Here is a 19,415-nt window from a genome sequence, read left to right as displayed (position 1 = left end):
ATGTAATGTATTGCAACATAAGTGTATTTAATACTTAGAACTTTGAATGTCCATTAATACTGGATAAACCCAGTAATGACAAATTACATTGACCGACTTTACAGGGTTTTGTCTCAAACTTGGTCCCCGTTCTATAGAATAGTTAATGCCTGATGTTGTACTAAAATGCAGATATCTAAAGAGATAAGACAATGGTCGATAAATTGAAGTACAATCCTAATAAAATTGCATAAAATTACCCCTTCTGTAGATTACAATTCGTGGTAGAAACATTTGGACTTGAGGCAAATATAACCTTTACTAAACCTAACCTTAAAGAAGCTACGTTTTTCAAACCGTTCATTTTGGTCCATATGCGAATCAAGGGAAATCGCCAAAGTTTATAAATCTATTATTCATCTATCAATGTTCGAATTGAGGGTATAATCCTGGTGTATTTATTATCTATCTATCTATGTTCAGGATTGCTATTGTGGAGGACCTGACATCCCCGGAGGGTATACTCCTGATGTATTTATTATCTATCTATCTATGTTCAGGATTGCTATTGTGGAGGACCCGACATCCCCGGAGGGTATACTCCTGATGTATTTATTATCTATCTATCTATATTCAGGATTGCAATTGTGGAGGACCCGACATCCCTGGAGGGTATGCTCCTGATGAGATTCCGCAGTTTGTTCTTCTTACTTTTGACGATGCTGTCAACGACCTCAACCAGGTAATGCATATTTGTAGAAGCGCAGCTATAATACAAAACATATTTCTTGTATTCTGAAATTACCTTATTATATTTTACACTAAATTCAGTTAAGAAGTTATATTGTGTTTTTAAACTAAATTATTCCATATTTATACACATTCTACAAATTTTTAAAATCGAATTCTCAGTTTTATTAAATCTTTTAGTAAAAATCTCATATTGTAGATATTTTTTGCACTTCGCTACAAGAAATCGATGAAAAATGCAGAATTTTTTTTACAAATAATGAGACCGTAATGATAATTTTTAAGTACTTAATAAGCAGGTTTATCTTCTGATTCTTAACCTTTGCTCTTATTTATGCAATGTTAAAAGATGCTTGTGTTAATAAAATCCTATTCATGTATACCATTTATATTGAAAAAGTTCATATCTCCTCTCTAAAAACTCAATGCTTTACCCTCTTTAAAATCTCTTTAACTAAACAATTGGAAAAGGTTATGCTCAAGATTGGCTTCAAATTTGGCAAATTAACTGCAAATTCAATGTTACAAGAGATTGCACTTCAATAAATGCTTTTTTTCATCACCTTTTAATAAGTAAAAAATGTTTTCAAATACTAACAAACACTTATGGTTATGTCAACCTATAAAATTACTTTATAACATATGCATTATTATGTGAATTATTTTTTTTGAATGTGCGTGTGTGTATATGTTGGTTAGTTAACATGTGTGTGTGTGTGTATGTGCAGTGTTAACATGTACCGTTGTATAATATGGGGGGAAGAGTCGCCACACACACGCACACACACGCAACCGTGCACACACACACACACGCACAATATGTATATGTACTGTAAAGAAACCGTTTTATTATTATGGTTACCCAATCCATCTTTCTCTATAACTTCCCCTCCATAGGATAGTTCCCATTCCGTTTCTCCAAAGATATAGTTCAATGCTATGTTTGTCCAAAATTTTTGCATATTTGTTTGTCTTTGTAATACCCTATTTTAGCTAAATCTAATATTATTCAAAGATGAGATAATGTCATGTTTCTTTTTAAAGCGAAGCTTTTCTATAATTAGGGTCGGTCCGTCCGTACGTCCGAAACGAATAGCTTTTTTTCTGTTAATTTAGGCATGTTAGAATTGCCCTATCGATTTCAAACTTTGCTTGCTGATTCCTGTAGTAGTCGGGTACGATTTAGAAAGCGTAGCAACTTTATAATCATTAACAGAATGTCCGTTCGTTCATTTTAAACATGTTGATTTTTTACTTTTTTGACAACTAATTTTTATGTGATCTAACTATCCGATTGTTCTGATTTTTTATATACTGATTTCTGGGACAACAAAGTATAATATATTAAGCAAAGCAACTCTATAATCAAGTCCTAAAAATGTAAGTATGTCCATAAACATTATCCTGTATCAAGAAGTCAACATTTTTTTTATTCATTCATATTCTTATTATTTAGTTCTGACACTATACAAGTGTAAAAGTCCGTTTGTCCTACAGTTTCAGTGCTTTTATGGATGTTGTCATCCTTGTTCTGTTATTTTCTTATAAAGGTTATGACTTATGTGCTCGCCCACTTATATTTGGCTGCATAATCAACGTGTTTAAAACTTTAAATGCAACTTGTGTGTTCTATTCTAGTATTCAATTTTAACTTTGTTCAGTTTTCATTCATTCTTTTTAGCAAACTTTTAATGTTATAAATAGAATTCTTTGCATGATTATTTAATGAATTTTTTCTGACCTTAGCTTGGCATATAAATCAATTTCATTTTTATTCTGAAACGTTTCATTACAATCTTCCTATGAGACGATGTTCTTAAATTTTTTTTGTGATTCTTAAACCAAAGAATTATAATAAAATATAAGAAAAGTTATTCATCACATCGAATTATAAATATAGACAGCTTTCCGCGGATAATAAAATGAATCGGTTAACAAAACTGGTTTTAACTTTTATGATTTTTATTTTAATATTTGTGGAAAAATGCCTGTAATACTATGATATATATTTTTAGTATGGCCGAGAACTGGTTTTAATCCAGCGGATATTAAGTTGGTTTCGAAGCCTTGAAAGCTTTCTTTATAACTATATACATTGCATCGAAAGGAATATTTGTAGATAAAGTATAAAGGTTAGATCTCTTATTTGAATCCATTCTGAATTATGCAACAATTATTAGTTGCTTCGTGTATTCTGTAATTGGAGCATTTTTACCCCAATTCCTTTATTTGTTCAGTTACTTCCTCTAAAGTTCAACTTCACATATTGTTTTTGTTTTAAAAATGGAATCGTTCTTTGATGAGAGGATGAAAATTGCTTAAAACCATGATAAAACCAAAAAGGATTAAACGATAAACGAGAACTTCTTAGACAGACGGACAAACATTGTTTTGTTCTAATAATTTAGAGTAACTGATAAATATTATTTTATCCTACTTTATATTTCTATTTTATTTTAATAATTTTTAGCTTAAAATGTTTATGCTGCTCCATTTTAATTAACACCTCATACATTTCATTTAGGTTAGGTTAAGTTGGGTTTAGGAGAGCCCTGCTAGGGTTAGTCCACATTTGAGATAAGTTAATTTGGAAATGAATTATATAATTTGCTGTAAAGGGGAATGAGGGTGGATCCAGAAACCTCATTTGCAAAATGCAGGATTTTACTACCAATTAATTTGAAACGTTATCATTTGATTTATCTGTGATATAATAAATATTAATGGGCAAGTGCAAGTAGTCAAATTCTAAAGATTAAATCTTAAATTACATTCATAAATATGTCATTGTACTTCTGTTAAGAAAAATTTCATCACACTTAATATATTTGGCTTAATTAAAACTAAGGAACGGCTGCTACCTTTAAGCCGATTTAGACTAAGAGTTTGTAGTTATTAGCCACACTGCTTAAATTTGGACTGAGAAATTTTCGGATTTTTCAATGCATTTGATGTTTTTTTTCACCAGCTGATTTGATGTTGAGGCTAATAATCTAAGCCGCAGATTTTGGAATTGTAGGGCAGTTGGATGGCCGCTGTGGTTGCTAAAACCTTATCATAACTTTATTAAGAAAATAAAATCTTGTAATATTAAGGTTTTAATGTAATTAAAAATGTATAAATTTAAATTCTATTTGTCGCCTTTTTGTACGCTTCTTTGATATTTGAATGTTGTCATCCTTGTTTCAATGATGGATGAATAATCTCTTTTATCCCTCCCTTGACAACTCTCCCCATATCATTATACTAGACCGCCAGGGAGGGAGGGGACATTGGGCCGTTTATTACACTAGTCCCCAAGGTTTTTTTTATATTAACGTTTACTTAATCATCAATTTTGAGGACTTTTAAAGAATTTTAATTGTATGGCTCATCAAGTTGAGTGTCTAAACGTTTCAACCATTCAAATAAAAGGAATAATTTTGTGTATATTCATTGGAGATGTACATAAATTTATTGGCCATTGTCTTATCCCTTTAGATCCCTGTTAGACCGCCCTGTCTATGCTTGCGGCGATGATAAAGCCCATAATCAATAGTTACAATGAATTCTTAATTGTTAAGATGACAAGATAACAGTTTAAATAACAGATTTCATTAATTTCAAATATGTGACACGTTAAATATTAGTTTCAATATTAAAATGTATTGTTATCAAACTAAAATTTAAGAGAAAAGCTTTATCTTGAAGATTTTAACCGTAGCAACTATGCAACAAGTTAACCCGCGACCGTGGCTCAATACACTTGCTCTTCGTCGGGGAGTTGATAGGCTCGAATCTCGGCTTAACACCGCGTCATAACTTAAGACGTTAAAAATAATTCCTACTGCAACTTTGTCAGGTGTGCGACATTAATAGTTAGAGTAGGGGCAATGCCTTGGTCCAAAACAGACGCAACTCATTATCATGCACAGTTAGGACTTCTCAGACAAAGGTCGTGCAATCAAAGGGTTGGATGTCTGATGGGTGTCTAACCTAATACCCAGGGTGTTAGGACAGAAAAGAAGACATTTATCCTGGGTTGTTGGACCATGGAGTTTCATGTCATGGACAGCATCTCCGCCCGTATGAGGTAATTGACGAGGTATGCAACAAAGTTTGTCACGTGTACATGTTAAGAAAACTTGCATTCAATTGGAAACCTTTTACTTCATGACCTTTCATTTACTGTAAATCCAATAAATTCTGCATAAAAAGGTCAATTATTTTACATTATCTGCAAGGACTTGTAACCGCTAACCAGCTTCTTAATATTTCTGATCAGCCGCCAAACACTTTGCCTGCCGCTTCATCGTTCAATTAGTCAATAAAATCTAAAATGTAATAATCCCACTTTGCTGGTTTTATAAAAATAATGAGATGTTTGTCTATTCTAACCGAAGGATATTGCTTAAGGTTATGCCGATATGCCCAACCTTTACAGTAAACCCTTAATCCCAATAAAAAAAATTCCCAAGGTGCGAAACCGCCGTTTTTGTTTATGAAAAGAATTGATAATTCCAGTTGCTTATTTTGTCAACCAGCGAAACGGCCGCTTTTGATATTTTTAGCCTTCAAATTGATAAAAACAAGCCGCATCTTATACACATAACAGCCATAAGCAGATATGCAGTTAGTGATCCCTTATTTTTTTTATAATCTCTAGCATGGTGTAAAGAAAAATGAAAATCATATAATGTAGAAACGAGTATTGCTAATGTCAAATATTTATGAAAGTTGTTTCTTTGTAAATGCAATTGTATGTTTCTCACAAAAGTTAAGTGTTCTGGCTTAATGGTATTTATTGATAAAAGTTTAGATCTAGTTTTGAAATTGTATTAAAATTGAATTTAAATATGCCTTCTTAAAACTTTTAAGATTTGGTTCATATGAATTATACACAAAATGTTTGGTATGTAGGAGGTCATAAGAAGAGTAGATTAGATTAGTTTTATCATCACAGGAATACAATACTTATGACAAAGTGATTTAGTTATCTTGCTTATATTTGAAAATAATTAAATATTTACTACAAAAAGTTTCCGGTGTCTAACTTTTTTATTTTTCAACTTAATACTTTTAAATTCCTTAAAATTATTTATTGTTGGAGTATTTCTGTTTAAGATTACTAAATTTGCATTAATATTGTCTTCTATTTTAGGCTTTTTATGAAGAGTTGTTTGGAGGTCGTTTCAACCCCAATGGTTGTCCCATCAAGGCAACTTTCTACATTTCTCATGAGTGGAGCGATTATGCACAGGTATAATTTGGAGTATTTTATGGGCACGCTTTTATTGTAAATTAATAACCTATGCTTTTTGTATTTTTTTTTTCACTCTTCTTTCAGCTGACTAACGCCATCTAATCAGACGTATAATAGTTATAATAGTTATTTCTCGCATCATATTATAAAAGCTTTCCGCGGATATAAAATGTACAATTGTAAGATTAAAACCAGTTTTTTTGTCCCGAGATTATGCACTTTTCCTTAACCACAACTACTCAAAGCGTAGCGTACTCAGCCATAGCCACTCTCAACCTAGACCACCCTCAGCAGCCACTCAGTTTTCAGAAAGTGGTGCTCATTCCGTGAAACTTAGACCCTAGTCTCAAATATACCGTTTGGCTTACATGAAGTTTGAAAAAACAATCCGCTATTTCAAGCTGCAACCTCACTCCTTTCAATCAACCCTCAGTTCCAGCCGCGTAATTGAAGGCGCGGCTGTTAAGCCCTGAAATATCATAATTATGTACATTGATTACTTTAGTTACATAGAATAAAAATTTTTCTCGTATTCATTCGAATCCGGTGGATAGGAACCGGTTCTCATTCATACGAAAAAACTATGTCTAGCATCGAATTATATCCAGCTTTCTACGAATAATAATGTACAATCAAAAGATTAAAACCAGTTTTTTTAGCCGTTGCCTTCGGCACCTCGGGGCTAAAAAAACTAGTTTTAATCTTTTAATTGTACATTCTATATCCGCGGAAAGCCGTTTATAATACGATGCGAGAAATAACTATTCTCGTATTCATTCGAATCCGGTGGATAGGAACCGGTACTCATCACGAAAAAACTATGTCTAGCATCGTATTATATCCAGCTTTCTAAGAGTAAAACCAGTTTTTTTAGCCCGTGCCTTCGGCACCTCGGGGCTAAAAAACTGGTTTTAATCTTACAATTGTACATTCTATATCCGCGGAAAGCTGTTTATAATACGATGTAAGAAATAACTATTAATTTCGTAATTTTCTCAAGTCCTTAATTGATTAAAGTGTCATTTTTATCAGATGTACGGGGATAGGCCAAAGAAAAAAAAATATTTCTACCTTTTAACTATTGTTTTAGTATAATCTTTTAGTTGGTATGAAATTAAATAAATGAAAAGATCAAGAGAGAAAATATCTTAGAGATTAAACAAAAGATAAAGAAAATATATCATATCTTTGATTGTAGATACTTTCCATGTATGAAGTGTGTTAATGACAGTTTTATTATCATTTATCATATACAATATTCATTTCTGCCAGGGATTTAGGAAATTTTTTTGGTGGATAAAAAATGGATCTAAAAGAATAAGACAATAATTGGTAAATAGATATACATCCCCAATGATGATGCACGTAATAACCCATTCTGTATATCAAAATTAGTGGTTGAAACGTTTAAACACTCATCTTAATTAACCAATCAATCAAAATTGGCTAAAGTTTCCAAAGTTGTTAGGCCAACGGTTAAGAAAACGTTATTATAAAGCTTTGTATTATCATAAATAGCCCATTGTCCCCTCGCTCTCTTTGGTAAAAATGTCTTTTGGATTTGTTTATTGTTTTAAATAGTTAGAACAAGTAGATTATCAAATGCTTAACATGCAGGAAATTTTCATATTTAACAAAAGTGATGGTAAAATTTACGTCCAAGCTTAAATTTTGAGGGTAAAAAAGAGAGGTTTTTAAGTAAAGGGTGTGAACTCCCTTTTACCCCCATCCTTGGACGTCTATGGATGGTGTAATCATACAACAGTATTATTATTCTGTCTTTGATAGCATTCGATGATATTTTGTCTGTGATTTTTCATAGCACATTTATATAAAAAAATCATTTGATACTATAAAAATGAATCATTTTTTAGACTTTTAATTATATTGCTAATGAAATAATTTTGTGGGCTAACAATTTGTTTTCTAATCATCTATAAGGTTTTAAAACTCATTCTTCATTGTATATAACATTGTCATTGTTTTTAAGAGGTTCAGTTTTCAAAACTTTTACATCATATCATTGTATTTTATTAGTTCTCTTCTAATAATTTTCTTCATTACTTTATTGTATTAAGGATTTGTTTAACTGTCATTTTTCGAACAATAAAGAAAAAATAGCCCCGCAGGGTTATGTTCCCGCAGGTGTAAGGCATATAAAACCCACCCACCCCCCCCCCTTTGCCAAGTGGGACAGTTATATGTTTTATATCCATAGATAAAAACAAAGGAAGGGGGCGAAAGTGACACTTTTTGAAACCAAAACTAAAATTCAAAGGAACTTAATTAAATAAATACTTACAGCTCTTAGATTTGGCATTGCAGTTGCTTTAAATAGGTACAATGTGGAACTCTGATGAAACGGCGGCGGAATTACCGCTTCCGCCGAAAACCGCAGTTTCCCGCCGAATTTTTTTTGCCCTTGCCAAATTAGTCAATTTTCAATCATCTGAGAAACTTTTTTCATAAAAATTTCCTTTTTATACCATTTGACATTAAAAAGAGTGTCAAAAGAAAATATAAGGGAATTTTTATGAAAAAAGTTTCTCTCAGATGATTGAAAGTTGTCTAATTTAGCGGGAAACGGCGGTATATTGTGCCTCTTTAAAGCAACTGTCTTGCCAAATATCAAAGCTGTAACTCTTTACTTGGTTGAATTCCTTTAAACTATCGAATTAAAATTTAACAAAGTTGAACGAGAGAATGCATTAATAAACTTTTAATACCAGCAAAAATTTGCACTGACCACTCTCCCTTAATTTTCTCCATCAGAGGATGATTCCTTAGCCGCTGCTGGTAAATTAACTAAAATGTCATTTTATTTCAGATCCAAGATTTGTACGCGGATGGTCACGAGATAGCTTCACATACTGTCACACATTCTTTTGGTACAAACTTCAACGAGGAGAAATGGGCCAACGAGGTATGTTGCTATTTACAGTACACAGTGGTCTATTTTGGCCTTTTGGTGGACATTTCACCTACCTCTACTCAAAGTAAATTTTCTCAGCTTGTAGTTGATAGAATCGTTCAAAATAAAAAGTGTGCGCCTTATTATTACCTAATACAACTCGTATATGCATCTAGAGAAGAAAAACAAAAGCCAACTGGCCTAGAAAATACTTTGAAACTTAGCTAAAATTTCATATTTTTTAAATTTTTTCTGAAGTCCTAGGGAGCCTAAATTCGATGTTTTAAAGCAAAAAAACATTTAAAAACCTTGAAGCATGAGTAATTATTACTGTAGAAATGATTATATAAAGGTAAATGATCTATCACCAAACTTTGTACAACATACATTTGATACAACTAATTGAAGTTTCTTCGCCCTTATTTTACGAAGTTATTTTCTCTTAGATAATTAATAATACTTAATGTAATTTAGTAATAAAGAACAAGGATAGGTTACTGGCAAAAATTATTTTATTGAAAAGGAATTTATCTAAAAATGTTGTTTTTGTGGTAACCAAAGTCGTTGCTTCTAATCACGAAATAAATACAAAGGGATATGTTACTTGAAGACAATCTTTTTGGCTCCAAATGAATATTTCATACAGCATGCAATTGCAACGAGGAAGGGGACATACGACCGTAAATTACACTGGTACCCAAAGTTTTATAAACACGTTATCTTGTTTGTTAGCCCAAAAACTTATTATTGGAATTGATTGGTTGGTTTCAAACTAGAAGTGTCCAAATTTTTTTTACTAATAATAAAAGGGATAATTTTGTTCATCATTATTAGGGATGAATATCATTATTAATTAATCATCCATTGTCTAATCCCTTTAGATTACTCATTCAATAGTACTTAAATGGGAAGGAAAATGATTCAATTCGATGACTGAAAAGCCTGAGGCTTTGTTCCTTAGATGCCATATCTTTGACGAAAATAAAATTTCCAGATGGTTTTAGTCTAGCATTGGATATACTATTACTTGAATGTTACACCATATTTTTATGTTCTCAAAAAAAGGGAAACTCGCAGCAGACTGAAATAACTATACCCTCATCCCCCTCCTTTACCCCATCCAATCTCCTACTCGATAAATGAACTGGCAAATAAACGAGTTCCATGTTAGCAAGGGAAACTCTAAGCGGACTAAAATAACATGACCCCCTAATCCACCTCATTTGCCGCATCCCATCTCCTACTCGATAAATGAACTAGCCAATAAACGAGTAACATGTTAGCAAGCTAAATTGACAACAATTTTTCTCTGTCATAATATCCACGTATATTCTATATCCATTAGTCAAGCTGAAACCCGAGGCTACAGCACAAAGGGTAATGCGTTTGCTAGTTTTTATTTTGTGTAAAATGTAATCATACTAGAGACGTTAATAAAGGCTGCAGCTTTGTTAGGCACGTTACTTTTAGAGTATGAGCATCGCATTGGCCCTTGAATTGATGAATGTAACAAGACATTTTTTATTGATATTATACCTACTAGTTTGACAAAAATCAAATTATTTTTCGAAAATCTGTTTAAGATATCTTACATAACAAACACACAAATTTAAACATTAATGATATTATGTTATTGAGAAGAAATAAGTTAAAATGCACTTAAGATTAATATTAAAAAAGAATAAACAAAAAATTTGAAATAAACCGGGCCCCGTAACAACCTCAACTAAACATCAAACTATAACATTATACCTGTATATTAAGAATAATATATGGTTTGGTATGTTACGGGGCCCGGTTTTTGGTCAAAAACTTAAAAAACTGAAAATTATTGCCAAAATTTATTGCAAAAATATTTAGGAAATGACCTAAAAAAATTTTAAAAACAACTATAAAATTGATGAAAAAAGTAAAAAATATAACTAAAACCCCAGTTTCCTAATATATCATGCAATATTATGAATATAAATAGGTGAAGAAACTTCATTGTATCAATGCAACACTGAAAAAAAATATTTTTTCCAAAGATGGTGAAAATTCAAAAGGTAAAATTTATGACGTGAAAATAATCCTGAACCTTCATGTTTCAAAGTTTATAATTCATCAACCAGTAGTTGAAAAGACTAAAACTCTTCGGTTTTATATGAGATAGGGTATATATTTTCAAAATAAATTATTAATTTTGAGAAATTCCAATGTTGATTTTTGGCGAAATGTCCGGCCTTAGACCACTGTGCAGTAGTGCAGCTACTCTATATCTAGCTTGTTTTTCTGTCCTAAACGAATATATCCTTGTTTGTCTGTGTGTCTGTTTGTACCGAAGGATCTCGCTAACCGCTGAACCGATCGGGTTCTCCTTAACAGGGTAGATTCTCATATGTCCCGGGAAGGTTTTTAACTATTTTGGGGGAGGGTAATTTTTTTTACGTTCTCGATTTTAAAAGAGTTCAACGCAAACATAAACGTCAAACGCAACATAGACATATTTTAAATATAAAAAAAATTAAAGTGCCACTAGAGGCCTCTTGGGGCGTAGCCGCTAGTATATATATAAAGTAGTAAGCTTTTTTGAGTCGCGAAGTTTCTCACTAACTGCTGAACCGATATGTTGCTACTTAACAGTGAATCTTCTTATAGGTCCTGGGAGTGAATTCTGTTATTTTAATTTTATAAATAAGTCTGGGTATGGTTTTAGACTATTGTACTGACCTTCCATACCCATTCGAATATAGAGCCCTTAGATGCTAGGAGCTCAATCGCTAGTATATATGTATATAAATTTAATCATAATAACTATCTCGAGACGTTAAGTTAGACTAGCCTAAAACCATTTCTGGACATATATTAGGGTTTCCTAAAATGAGAACTTAATCGGTCCATAAGAAAGTGGAAAAACAAAGAAAAAACTTAATACTCCCTTATATAACTTCTGATATATTCAATCTTAAAACTTTACATTACAATATTAAATTTAAATATGAGAATAGAATATGATGTCATAAAAAATAGCATCCATATAGAAATGTAACTGGCAATGAATGTATGTATTATAAAGAAATTAACATGAATTACATTAACAGTTTATATCATGGTGGTTGATTTGGAGATGGTTTATTAAAGTGGATTTTCTTTCTATTTAGTAGAAAAATACTGATATTTTATGCCTTATTGATCCAAGAATCAAGTTTGACTATAAATACCATTTAACATTTTTTATATCAAATATGTATACCTAATCATTAAATAAATGTAACAGGATGTAATAGTCTTTCTGTTTGTGACCAAGAATCTTGCTAATCGCTGAACCGATATGATTCTTTACAGAGTAGCTTCTCATAGGTCCTAGGAAGTTTCATAACTATTTAGGAGGCATATTACCTCCCCGCCCCCAACCCCCTGAGATAAATCTTTGCTTGAAATCTTATTAAGGGAAAGTAGAATTTACACTTTAGTAAATAATAGTAGACTCAAATTTCTTATTGTTACCATTCTATCAACTAATTAATTAATTGTCTCTTTACACAAAACCTTCATTATATTTGTATTGTTTTTACACTTCCATAATCTTTTATTTTTATTATTTTAATAAAAAGGAAATTTTTAGGTTAAATTATTTAGTCCTTATTCTATTGTTATACTATCAAAAATAATATTTAAGATATACAATTTGTTAGATTTCCCTTTCAATATTCCCAATTATTCCCATTACCCCAAATAACACCCACGACTGTAGCATAACATGAAGCGTATCTGCTCGATGTGTGTTAGTAGTTAGGTTTATATCTCGTCACAATAACGCATCATTACTAAAGACCTCATAAACGGTTTCTACTGCTGTCATGTCTGGTGCGCGACATTAATATAGCAGGAGGATTCCCTTGGCCTAAAACAGTCGCAATTTATCAGTATGCACAGATAGAACTTTACGACAAATGTCGCGCATCAAAGGGTTGGTTGTCTGTATGACGTTTAGCCGCGTAATCATTCACTACGTCATCAGTACGATTTCATTTAGAGCTGGATCTTTAAATCATTTTAGTGGTGAGCCAGATTGGGGTGAGCTGAATTTCAGCCAATCACAGCGCGGCATTTCATAAAATGCTGTGCTCTCATTGGTGGAAAGTTGGCTCACCCCGATCTGGCTCACCACTAAAATGATTTAAAGATCCAGATCAGAATAAAACGCAATTGTGTATCCTGTTTTCAAGAGGTTATCCAGGTTACTGTAAATTAAGACCAATTTGATAATTTCAGGTTGTCGGAGAGGCTGAAATGTTGGTCAGATTCGGAGGTGTGAATCCAGCTGATATCAAGGGTATGAGGGCTCCTTTCCTGGCTGTTGGCGGTGACAAGATGTTCAACATGCTTAGCAGGTACGTACGTACATACATACATTATAGAGTAGCTATTCACCAGCTATGGAAGAAATTAAAACTGTTTTAAAATTACACAGGAAAGTTTTGTCAAACTATATTACATAAATACTTTTAACTAAAATCATGTACGTGAAGAAAGTCGCTCAAAAACCAGCATGAGACGTCATAAAAAAGGGAGATGAGAGGAGAAGTGGGAAAGAAAACCCGTATAAAAAAGATGGATAATCCATCATTTTTATTACGCCACACGCTGATTTTTTGAGTGACCTGCTTCACGTATAAAATAATCTTAATAGCGTAGAATTATCTTGAGACTAATATGAAGCTTCCCTGTTGGGGAGAACTCCATCAGTTCTGTAATTATGAAAATATTAAGCTTAAGACAAAAATACTACAACTTTATATAATACGAAAAAGACATTGTATTATATTGAACCTTAAATAAAGTTTGGATGCTTCGCTGACATGGTAACATATTCGTTCCTGTTTTTTATGTATTGACTTCTAACTTATAAACCATTCACAGTGCGTATGAAGGTGCTTTGACTTTAGTGTCAGAACCTAAATTGGGACATAGTGCATTTCATTACCCTAGGTTAGGTAACTTCATTTCATTTTTCAATAAAATCTAAAATGCAGCCGTTTTTGATAAAATTAGTTTTGAAAATTTCAAGTTCAATTTTCACCCACTAGGAGTTATCGTGTGGTATCCGCCGAGGATCAATGGCAGACACCGGAGTTCAATTAGATTACGGCAGTGTGACAGACGTGGACACCTTACTATAGAGAAGCTACGCTTCTCTAGCTTTCACTAGATAATGATCAACATCTACTTTTAGTTGTCACTTTATTGAAGGCTTAAGATATACTGGAGTTATATACAACAAACAATAATTACATGGATAGGAATAAATAATCATAACATAAAAGCATAAATAATATATGTACAATGGTCAGTTTGGGCAATAATGATTCCCCCATCCCTGGAAAGGGTGGGGGAGAATTAAGAATACAGTTAGCCATAATAAACATGACAGATTCAAATCATTAATTCTAAGCGTAGGGAGGGGGTCACTAGACCCCTTCCCCAGGACTCGGGGGAGGGCCATTGACCCTCCACCGAACCCCAGATCAGGGGTGCCATAGACATGGCTCACGGTTGCCGAATACCACAACTCTCCCCTCGGAAGGCTGGGAGATGGTTTCCCTACCAGACTTCCGACAGTGGTTGAGGCCTTCGGCCCGCTCCTTAGGGCTAAAAATATATACAAACGATAATGATTCAATGGAATCCTAGTGGTGAGTATCTTCTTAGGGTTGATGGGCTCCCAATGTGGGGTAGAAGGCAGAGGCTGCCTTGGGTTGGATACGTTGGTCAGCGCCGGCAGGTATCAGGTTTGGTGGTGGCACATTTGTTGCTGGAACGGTCAGCAGTGGGACCTGCGGGTTGTTGTTGGCAGCGGCTGGGGCACTGGCTGCCAGGTTGAGTGTCTGAGCAGCGGCCTGTCCTCCTGAGGGGCCGCGGGGTCTGCCAGAGGGCGGTCCTGGTCTACCTGGGCGGTCATGCCCGCTGTCAGTGGATTTCATAGACACCATTTCCTCGGCTGCTTCCCTGCCGATGGGGATGGCATCCCAGTCCACTGAAAAGTCCCGGGACTTGGCATGGTTGAGCCTGGCTCTAGCCATCGCCTTCTTATACAAAGCTGGGTGGTACAGGAACACTTGTGATATCGCATTCAGGGCTGCCCGGACTCCTCCTTGTGCTGCTGCCAGAGAAATGATGGTGAGGTCCCCCAGCAGTTTGAGGATCAGCAGCAGCAAGCACAAGATGGCGGCGCCATCTCCCCACTCGTGGATGGCTTGTCTAAATCCTGCCCAGACATCCAGGGCTGCCTCTCCTTCCTCCGCCAGTCGGTCAATGTTGTAGGACACTATCCCATGGTCTCCTGTGGCCGAACAGCTGCCTTGCTGAACGCAGGAGCCATAGGATAGGCCGGTCAGCATGGCGCTCTTGTATGCTGGGAACGCCAGCAGCTGTTGCCAGTCGTTCAACTCAGCCTGGGAATACAGACCACCTGAACTGAAGTCATCTAAGGGGTCTGTCAACAACTGCTTGGGCGTATCCAGCGGGGGTGGCCTCTTCTTGGGAGCAGGGGTCAACTCTATCCAGCCTTCCTCTGCGTGCACAGTCAGGGGGTAGGTGGAGGAACAGGGAATCTTGGTGGCGTGCTCACTGTATACCCGCGTCACGGCGTCTACAAAACCTGTGGGCTCCACTGGCACTTTGTCCCAACACTCCTTGTGTTCGCGGACAACATACTTGTGCCTTTGGCAGGTCAGCTGCAGCAGGATGTCTCCCCTCAGTACCGAGAACGTGCTCCCCTGGACACGCACCGGGTGGGCCGGATCTAGTTGCTGGAGCTTCCAGCAGTTGGCCGCTACTTCTTCTGCTGCAGTGCTCCTCATGCGTGTTTCCAGGGTGAATCCAATATAACCTGCATGGATCTGTGCTTGGAGGGGAACGTCAACATCCCTGGCCGACACTCGGGGCAGCGCAGCCGCGGCTGGGTCAGCTGCCACAAACAGCGCTGGATGGTTGGTGGCATGGGCCTCGAAGTCGCAGTTCACAATTGAGGTGGGGCTGGTCATGTTGATGAAAAACTGGGCCTGATGGTCAACCAGATATGCATCCCTCACCAGGCTGGGCTGGAGGCTGCGGATCAGCCTCAAGGGGCAATCTCTTCCCAGGTGGTCCCACACGTAGGTTGCTTCCCCAGTGATACAGGACAGCTCAGAATGGGGACAGTCGAGGGTCAGGTGGTCAGACTGGGACTCCACCCGTCCATCCTCCACCACATAGGTCTCCTCCTTGACCAGCAGCCGCCGCTCCTGGAGCACTAATTCATTGCGGTAGAGCTGGCCCTCAAAGTGGACGTCCTCCCCCTCGCAACCCACCCCCTCGGGGCTGTTGACGAGGGCGCCCACTACATCAACGGTGAAGAACAGGGGGTGGTTCAGCTGGAACGTCAGTGGCTGGGTCTTGCCTGGCAACGTGTATACTCGGTTCCTGGCCAGGTCTCGGCACGCTTCTGGGTCTATCTTGGTTGGCCTCATGAGGGTGGGGACCGAGGTCACCTTGAGGTGACCCCATACCCCACACCTGAATGTCCACTGGGACACGGTGAGCTGACAGCTGAACCCAGTGGTTTCCCTCACCTTGACTTGCTGCAGGACGTGGATGTCGTGGCCCAGGGGCACCTCCTGGTGTAGGGGCTCCGTGTCACACATCTTTTCTTTGTTGTAAGACGTGACATGGGTAGGGTTGGCACAGTCCCACCCCACCAGGACGTAGCTGGTTGTAGGCCACACGGCTGCCAGAAGGAGGCCCCACAGGACCATCCACCAATGGGAGAGGCTTCCAGGTAACCATCTTCCTCGGGCACGCGGCTGGGGATCTCCGGTTCTGGTCACGGCTGCTTCTTGGGGCTGGACACGGCTGGGCTGCTCCTGGCTAGACACAAATTTCCATTGAGCGTTATCTGTATGCGGCCGAGGCACCCCGATACCCTCCCCAATGACAGACTGGCAAGCGACTGGCACTTGCCTGGGTGTCGGCTCCCCTAGCCCTAAATGCTCCCTTCCCTGGTCCAAGGCATGCCCAGTGGCATGGGGCTGAAGTGCATGTGGCACAGGCTCGCCCTTACTCAATGCCCTCCCCTGCCCTAGGAACTCAGGTGCATGTGGCACAGGCAAGCCCTTATTTTCCCAATTTTCAATCTCCCCAGCCTCAAGTGCAGGGGGACAGGCAAGGCTGGGTGTTTACAAGGTTTTGGATTCAATACATTTAACAAATTCAACTTATCCTGATGGTGAGCCGCTGGGTTCCCTTGGCTGGTAGAGGGCTCTGGATGGCACGTAGCTGGACTCTCCCTGCAGGCTGGTGGCGCTGGCTGGCATGTAGCTGGGCTCTCACTGCAGGCTGGTGGCGCTGGCTGGCTGGGGGTGACGGGTGTCACCCCTTCCTCTGGGACCGCTGGCTCGTTCCAGGACTCAGGTCTCTCGGTGGCGGCGACGGGGGTCGCCCCAGACATCAGGTTGGAGGCTGGCTCGTTCCAGGATCCAGGTATCTCGGTGGCGGCGACGGTTGTCGCCCCAAGCACACGGTGGGAGGCGCTGGATAGCACCCCCCCATCATCCCAGGTGGCGACGCCGGGTGGCGTCCCATACATCGATGCAGAGGTGCTGGCTAGCACCTCCTGCCTCTCTCGTTCAGCGGCTGCCAGGGCCTCCCCATACACCGTCTCAGGGACGCTGGGCAGCGCCCCTCCACTCTTGCTGGGTAGGCTCGGTCGGGCAGGTTCCATCATATTGAGACTGAAAGGCTGGGGCCTCAGCACCTCTGGCTCGGCTATGTTGTTGGGCTGTATCAGCTCTGGCCCCAGATGGTTCAGACTGAAGCCTAGGCCAACCCGGTTGGGCTCAGCCGCGCCGCCCAGTACGTTGATCCTAGCCGGGACAGTCCCGAACTGCGGCATCCCATCGGCTCGGTCCGCAGCTCTGGAGGCGGCTGCTTGCGGTGGTGGTGCTGGGGGCGCGCTCCCTTCCATATGGGCCACTCTGCTGGGCTTCCCTGGAGGGGCACCTTTGTCGGCGGTGCGCCTGCGGCTGGCTACCTGGGCCCAGTCAGCTCTACACTCGGCCGCCGTGTGGCCGTCATAGTGGCAACGCTCACACTTGGCAGAACGGTCACGGCGTGGCTGGGTGCGCCTCTCATCTAGGCTAACTTCCATAGGCGTTGGACAGTCTCGAGCTCGGTGGCCTCTCCCCTGGCAGCGGTAGCAGCGGCCTGGAACCTTGTCATCTGGAGCGACCTTCCCCATCTGGTGGAGACCCGGAGCCAAGGAGCCAATCTCCATTGGCTCCGACTCGTCATATTGGGGCAACTGGATGCAGGCAGATCCAGTCAGCCCGTCGGTCGAGTCCACTAAGCACACACCCTCCTTTAGTTGCTTAGTAACCATGGTCACGGTGAACATGGCCTTGCGAGTGTACTCAGGTACACTCGCAATTTCATGGTTCATCATGAGGCGTTTTACATTGGCGTTACGAATTCCACGGTTTAATTCGTCCACCAACAATTCAAGATCCTCATGATTGTAGGCGTCCCTATACAAGGCGCACTTTGTTGATATGTACGCCTGTATAGGTTCTGTCGAGTGTTGCTTGTAGTCCCTAAACGCTTGTTTAAGCGTTTGGGACTCAAAAGCAGGACGAAATAACAATTCACACTCGGTCTTGACCTGCTCGTAGGTCAAGGCTTGGCCTGCCTCGCCAAACAGATGGGACGCCATTTCCGCCGCTTGCCCTACCAATGACAGTAGTAGGGCGTTGCGGCGGTTGAGGGAATCATGAGGTGGCACGCGGTAAGCCGCCCATGACATTTCCAGTCGGCGGATATGTGCCGACCAGGACTGCTTGGGCGGCCCTCTATACTCCGGCAGATTGCTCAGCATCAGCTTGCGGTACTCGGCTGGTGCCGGCTGAGGGTCATCCTGGAGCCATCCTGGGGCTTGGTCACCTCCTGGGACTTGATGCTGGTCCATTGGGTCAACGGTGAAACGGCGGGCACAAAGTTATACAGGACTACAATGAATGGGTTGTCACTTGAGGCTTCCTAGCCTAACAGCCAACACTGTTTGTATCACTAGGTTGGGAGTTTTAGTTGCAAAGGTATAACTTAGCTGTACTTATCAATGGTTAGATGTTGAGGTAGATAGATGTTGAGGTAGATAGATGTTGAGGGTCTGAACTGCTGTCAGGAACTGATTGGGTTTTCCCTTATCACACTAGAGCTAGGAGGAAAGAAACTTGCAATTCTTTATTTGCTAAAAATACCCCTGTTAGATGCTATGGAGTAGCTCTGCTCTGGTGTGAAGGTGTGTGTGTGTGTGTGTGTGTGTGTACGTGGAATCTTCTGTCCTTGTAACGCGCGTTCGCGCCGTCAAATCCGCGCACACGGGGGAAAACGCGCTCTCACCCCTCAGCTCGCTCCCTCATTGGTCCGCTTCGTCCGTTAGATTTATGATGTTTTCCGCACTTTGTTGCGCTACCCGTGAATGGCGCTCTGTATATCCGATCGCTAGCTCCACACTACAGA

General features: G+C 39.1%; 1 protein-coding gene across 4 annotated transcripts in view; it reads left to right on the top strand.

Annotated features, from left to right (window-relative positions):
* Window positions 1-19,415, top strand: part of LOC145312040 (chitin deacetylase 8-like) — a 43,110-nt gene that overhangs the window by 4,747 nt on the left and 18,948 nt on the right. For all 4 annotated transcript variants that reach the window (XR_013876875.1, XM_080151171.1, XM_080151170.1 and 1 more), the window contains exons 3-6: window positions 617-721; window positions 5,870-5,968; window positions 8,799-8,894; window positions 13,137-13,255. Coding sequence is in view for 3 of the 4 variants with exons in the window: in XM_080151171.1 (XP_080007297.1) it covers window positions 617-721; window positions 5,870-5,968; window positions 8,799-8,894; window positions 13,137-13,255 (419 nt within the window). In the remaining variant the exon portion in view is untranslated. The remainder of the gene's footprint in view (window positions 1-616; window positions 722-5,869; window positions 5,969-8,798; window positions 8,895-13,136; window positions 13,256-19,415) is intronic.

Source organism: Acartia tonsa, chromosome 2 (assembly GCF_053477335.1).
Source record: "Acartia tonsa isolate MP-2025a chromosome 2, ASM5347733v1, whole genome shotgun sequence".
NCBI classification, from domain to species: Eukaryota; Metazoa; Arthropoda; class Copepoda; order Calanoida; family Acartiidae; genus Acartia; species Acartia tonsa.
This window is presented reverse-complemented; position numbering and strand designations above follow the sequence as displayed.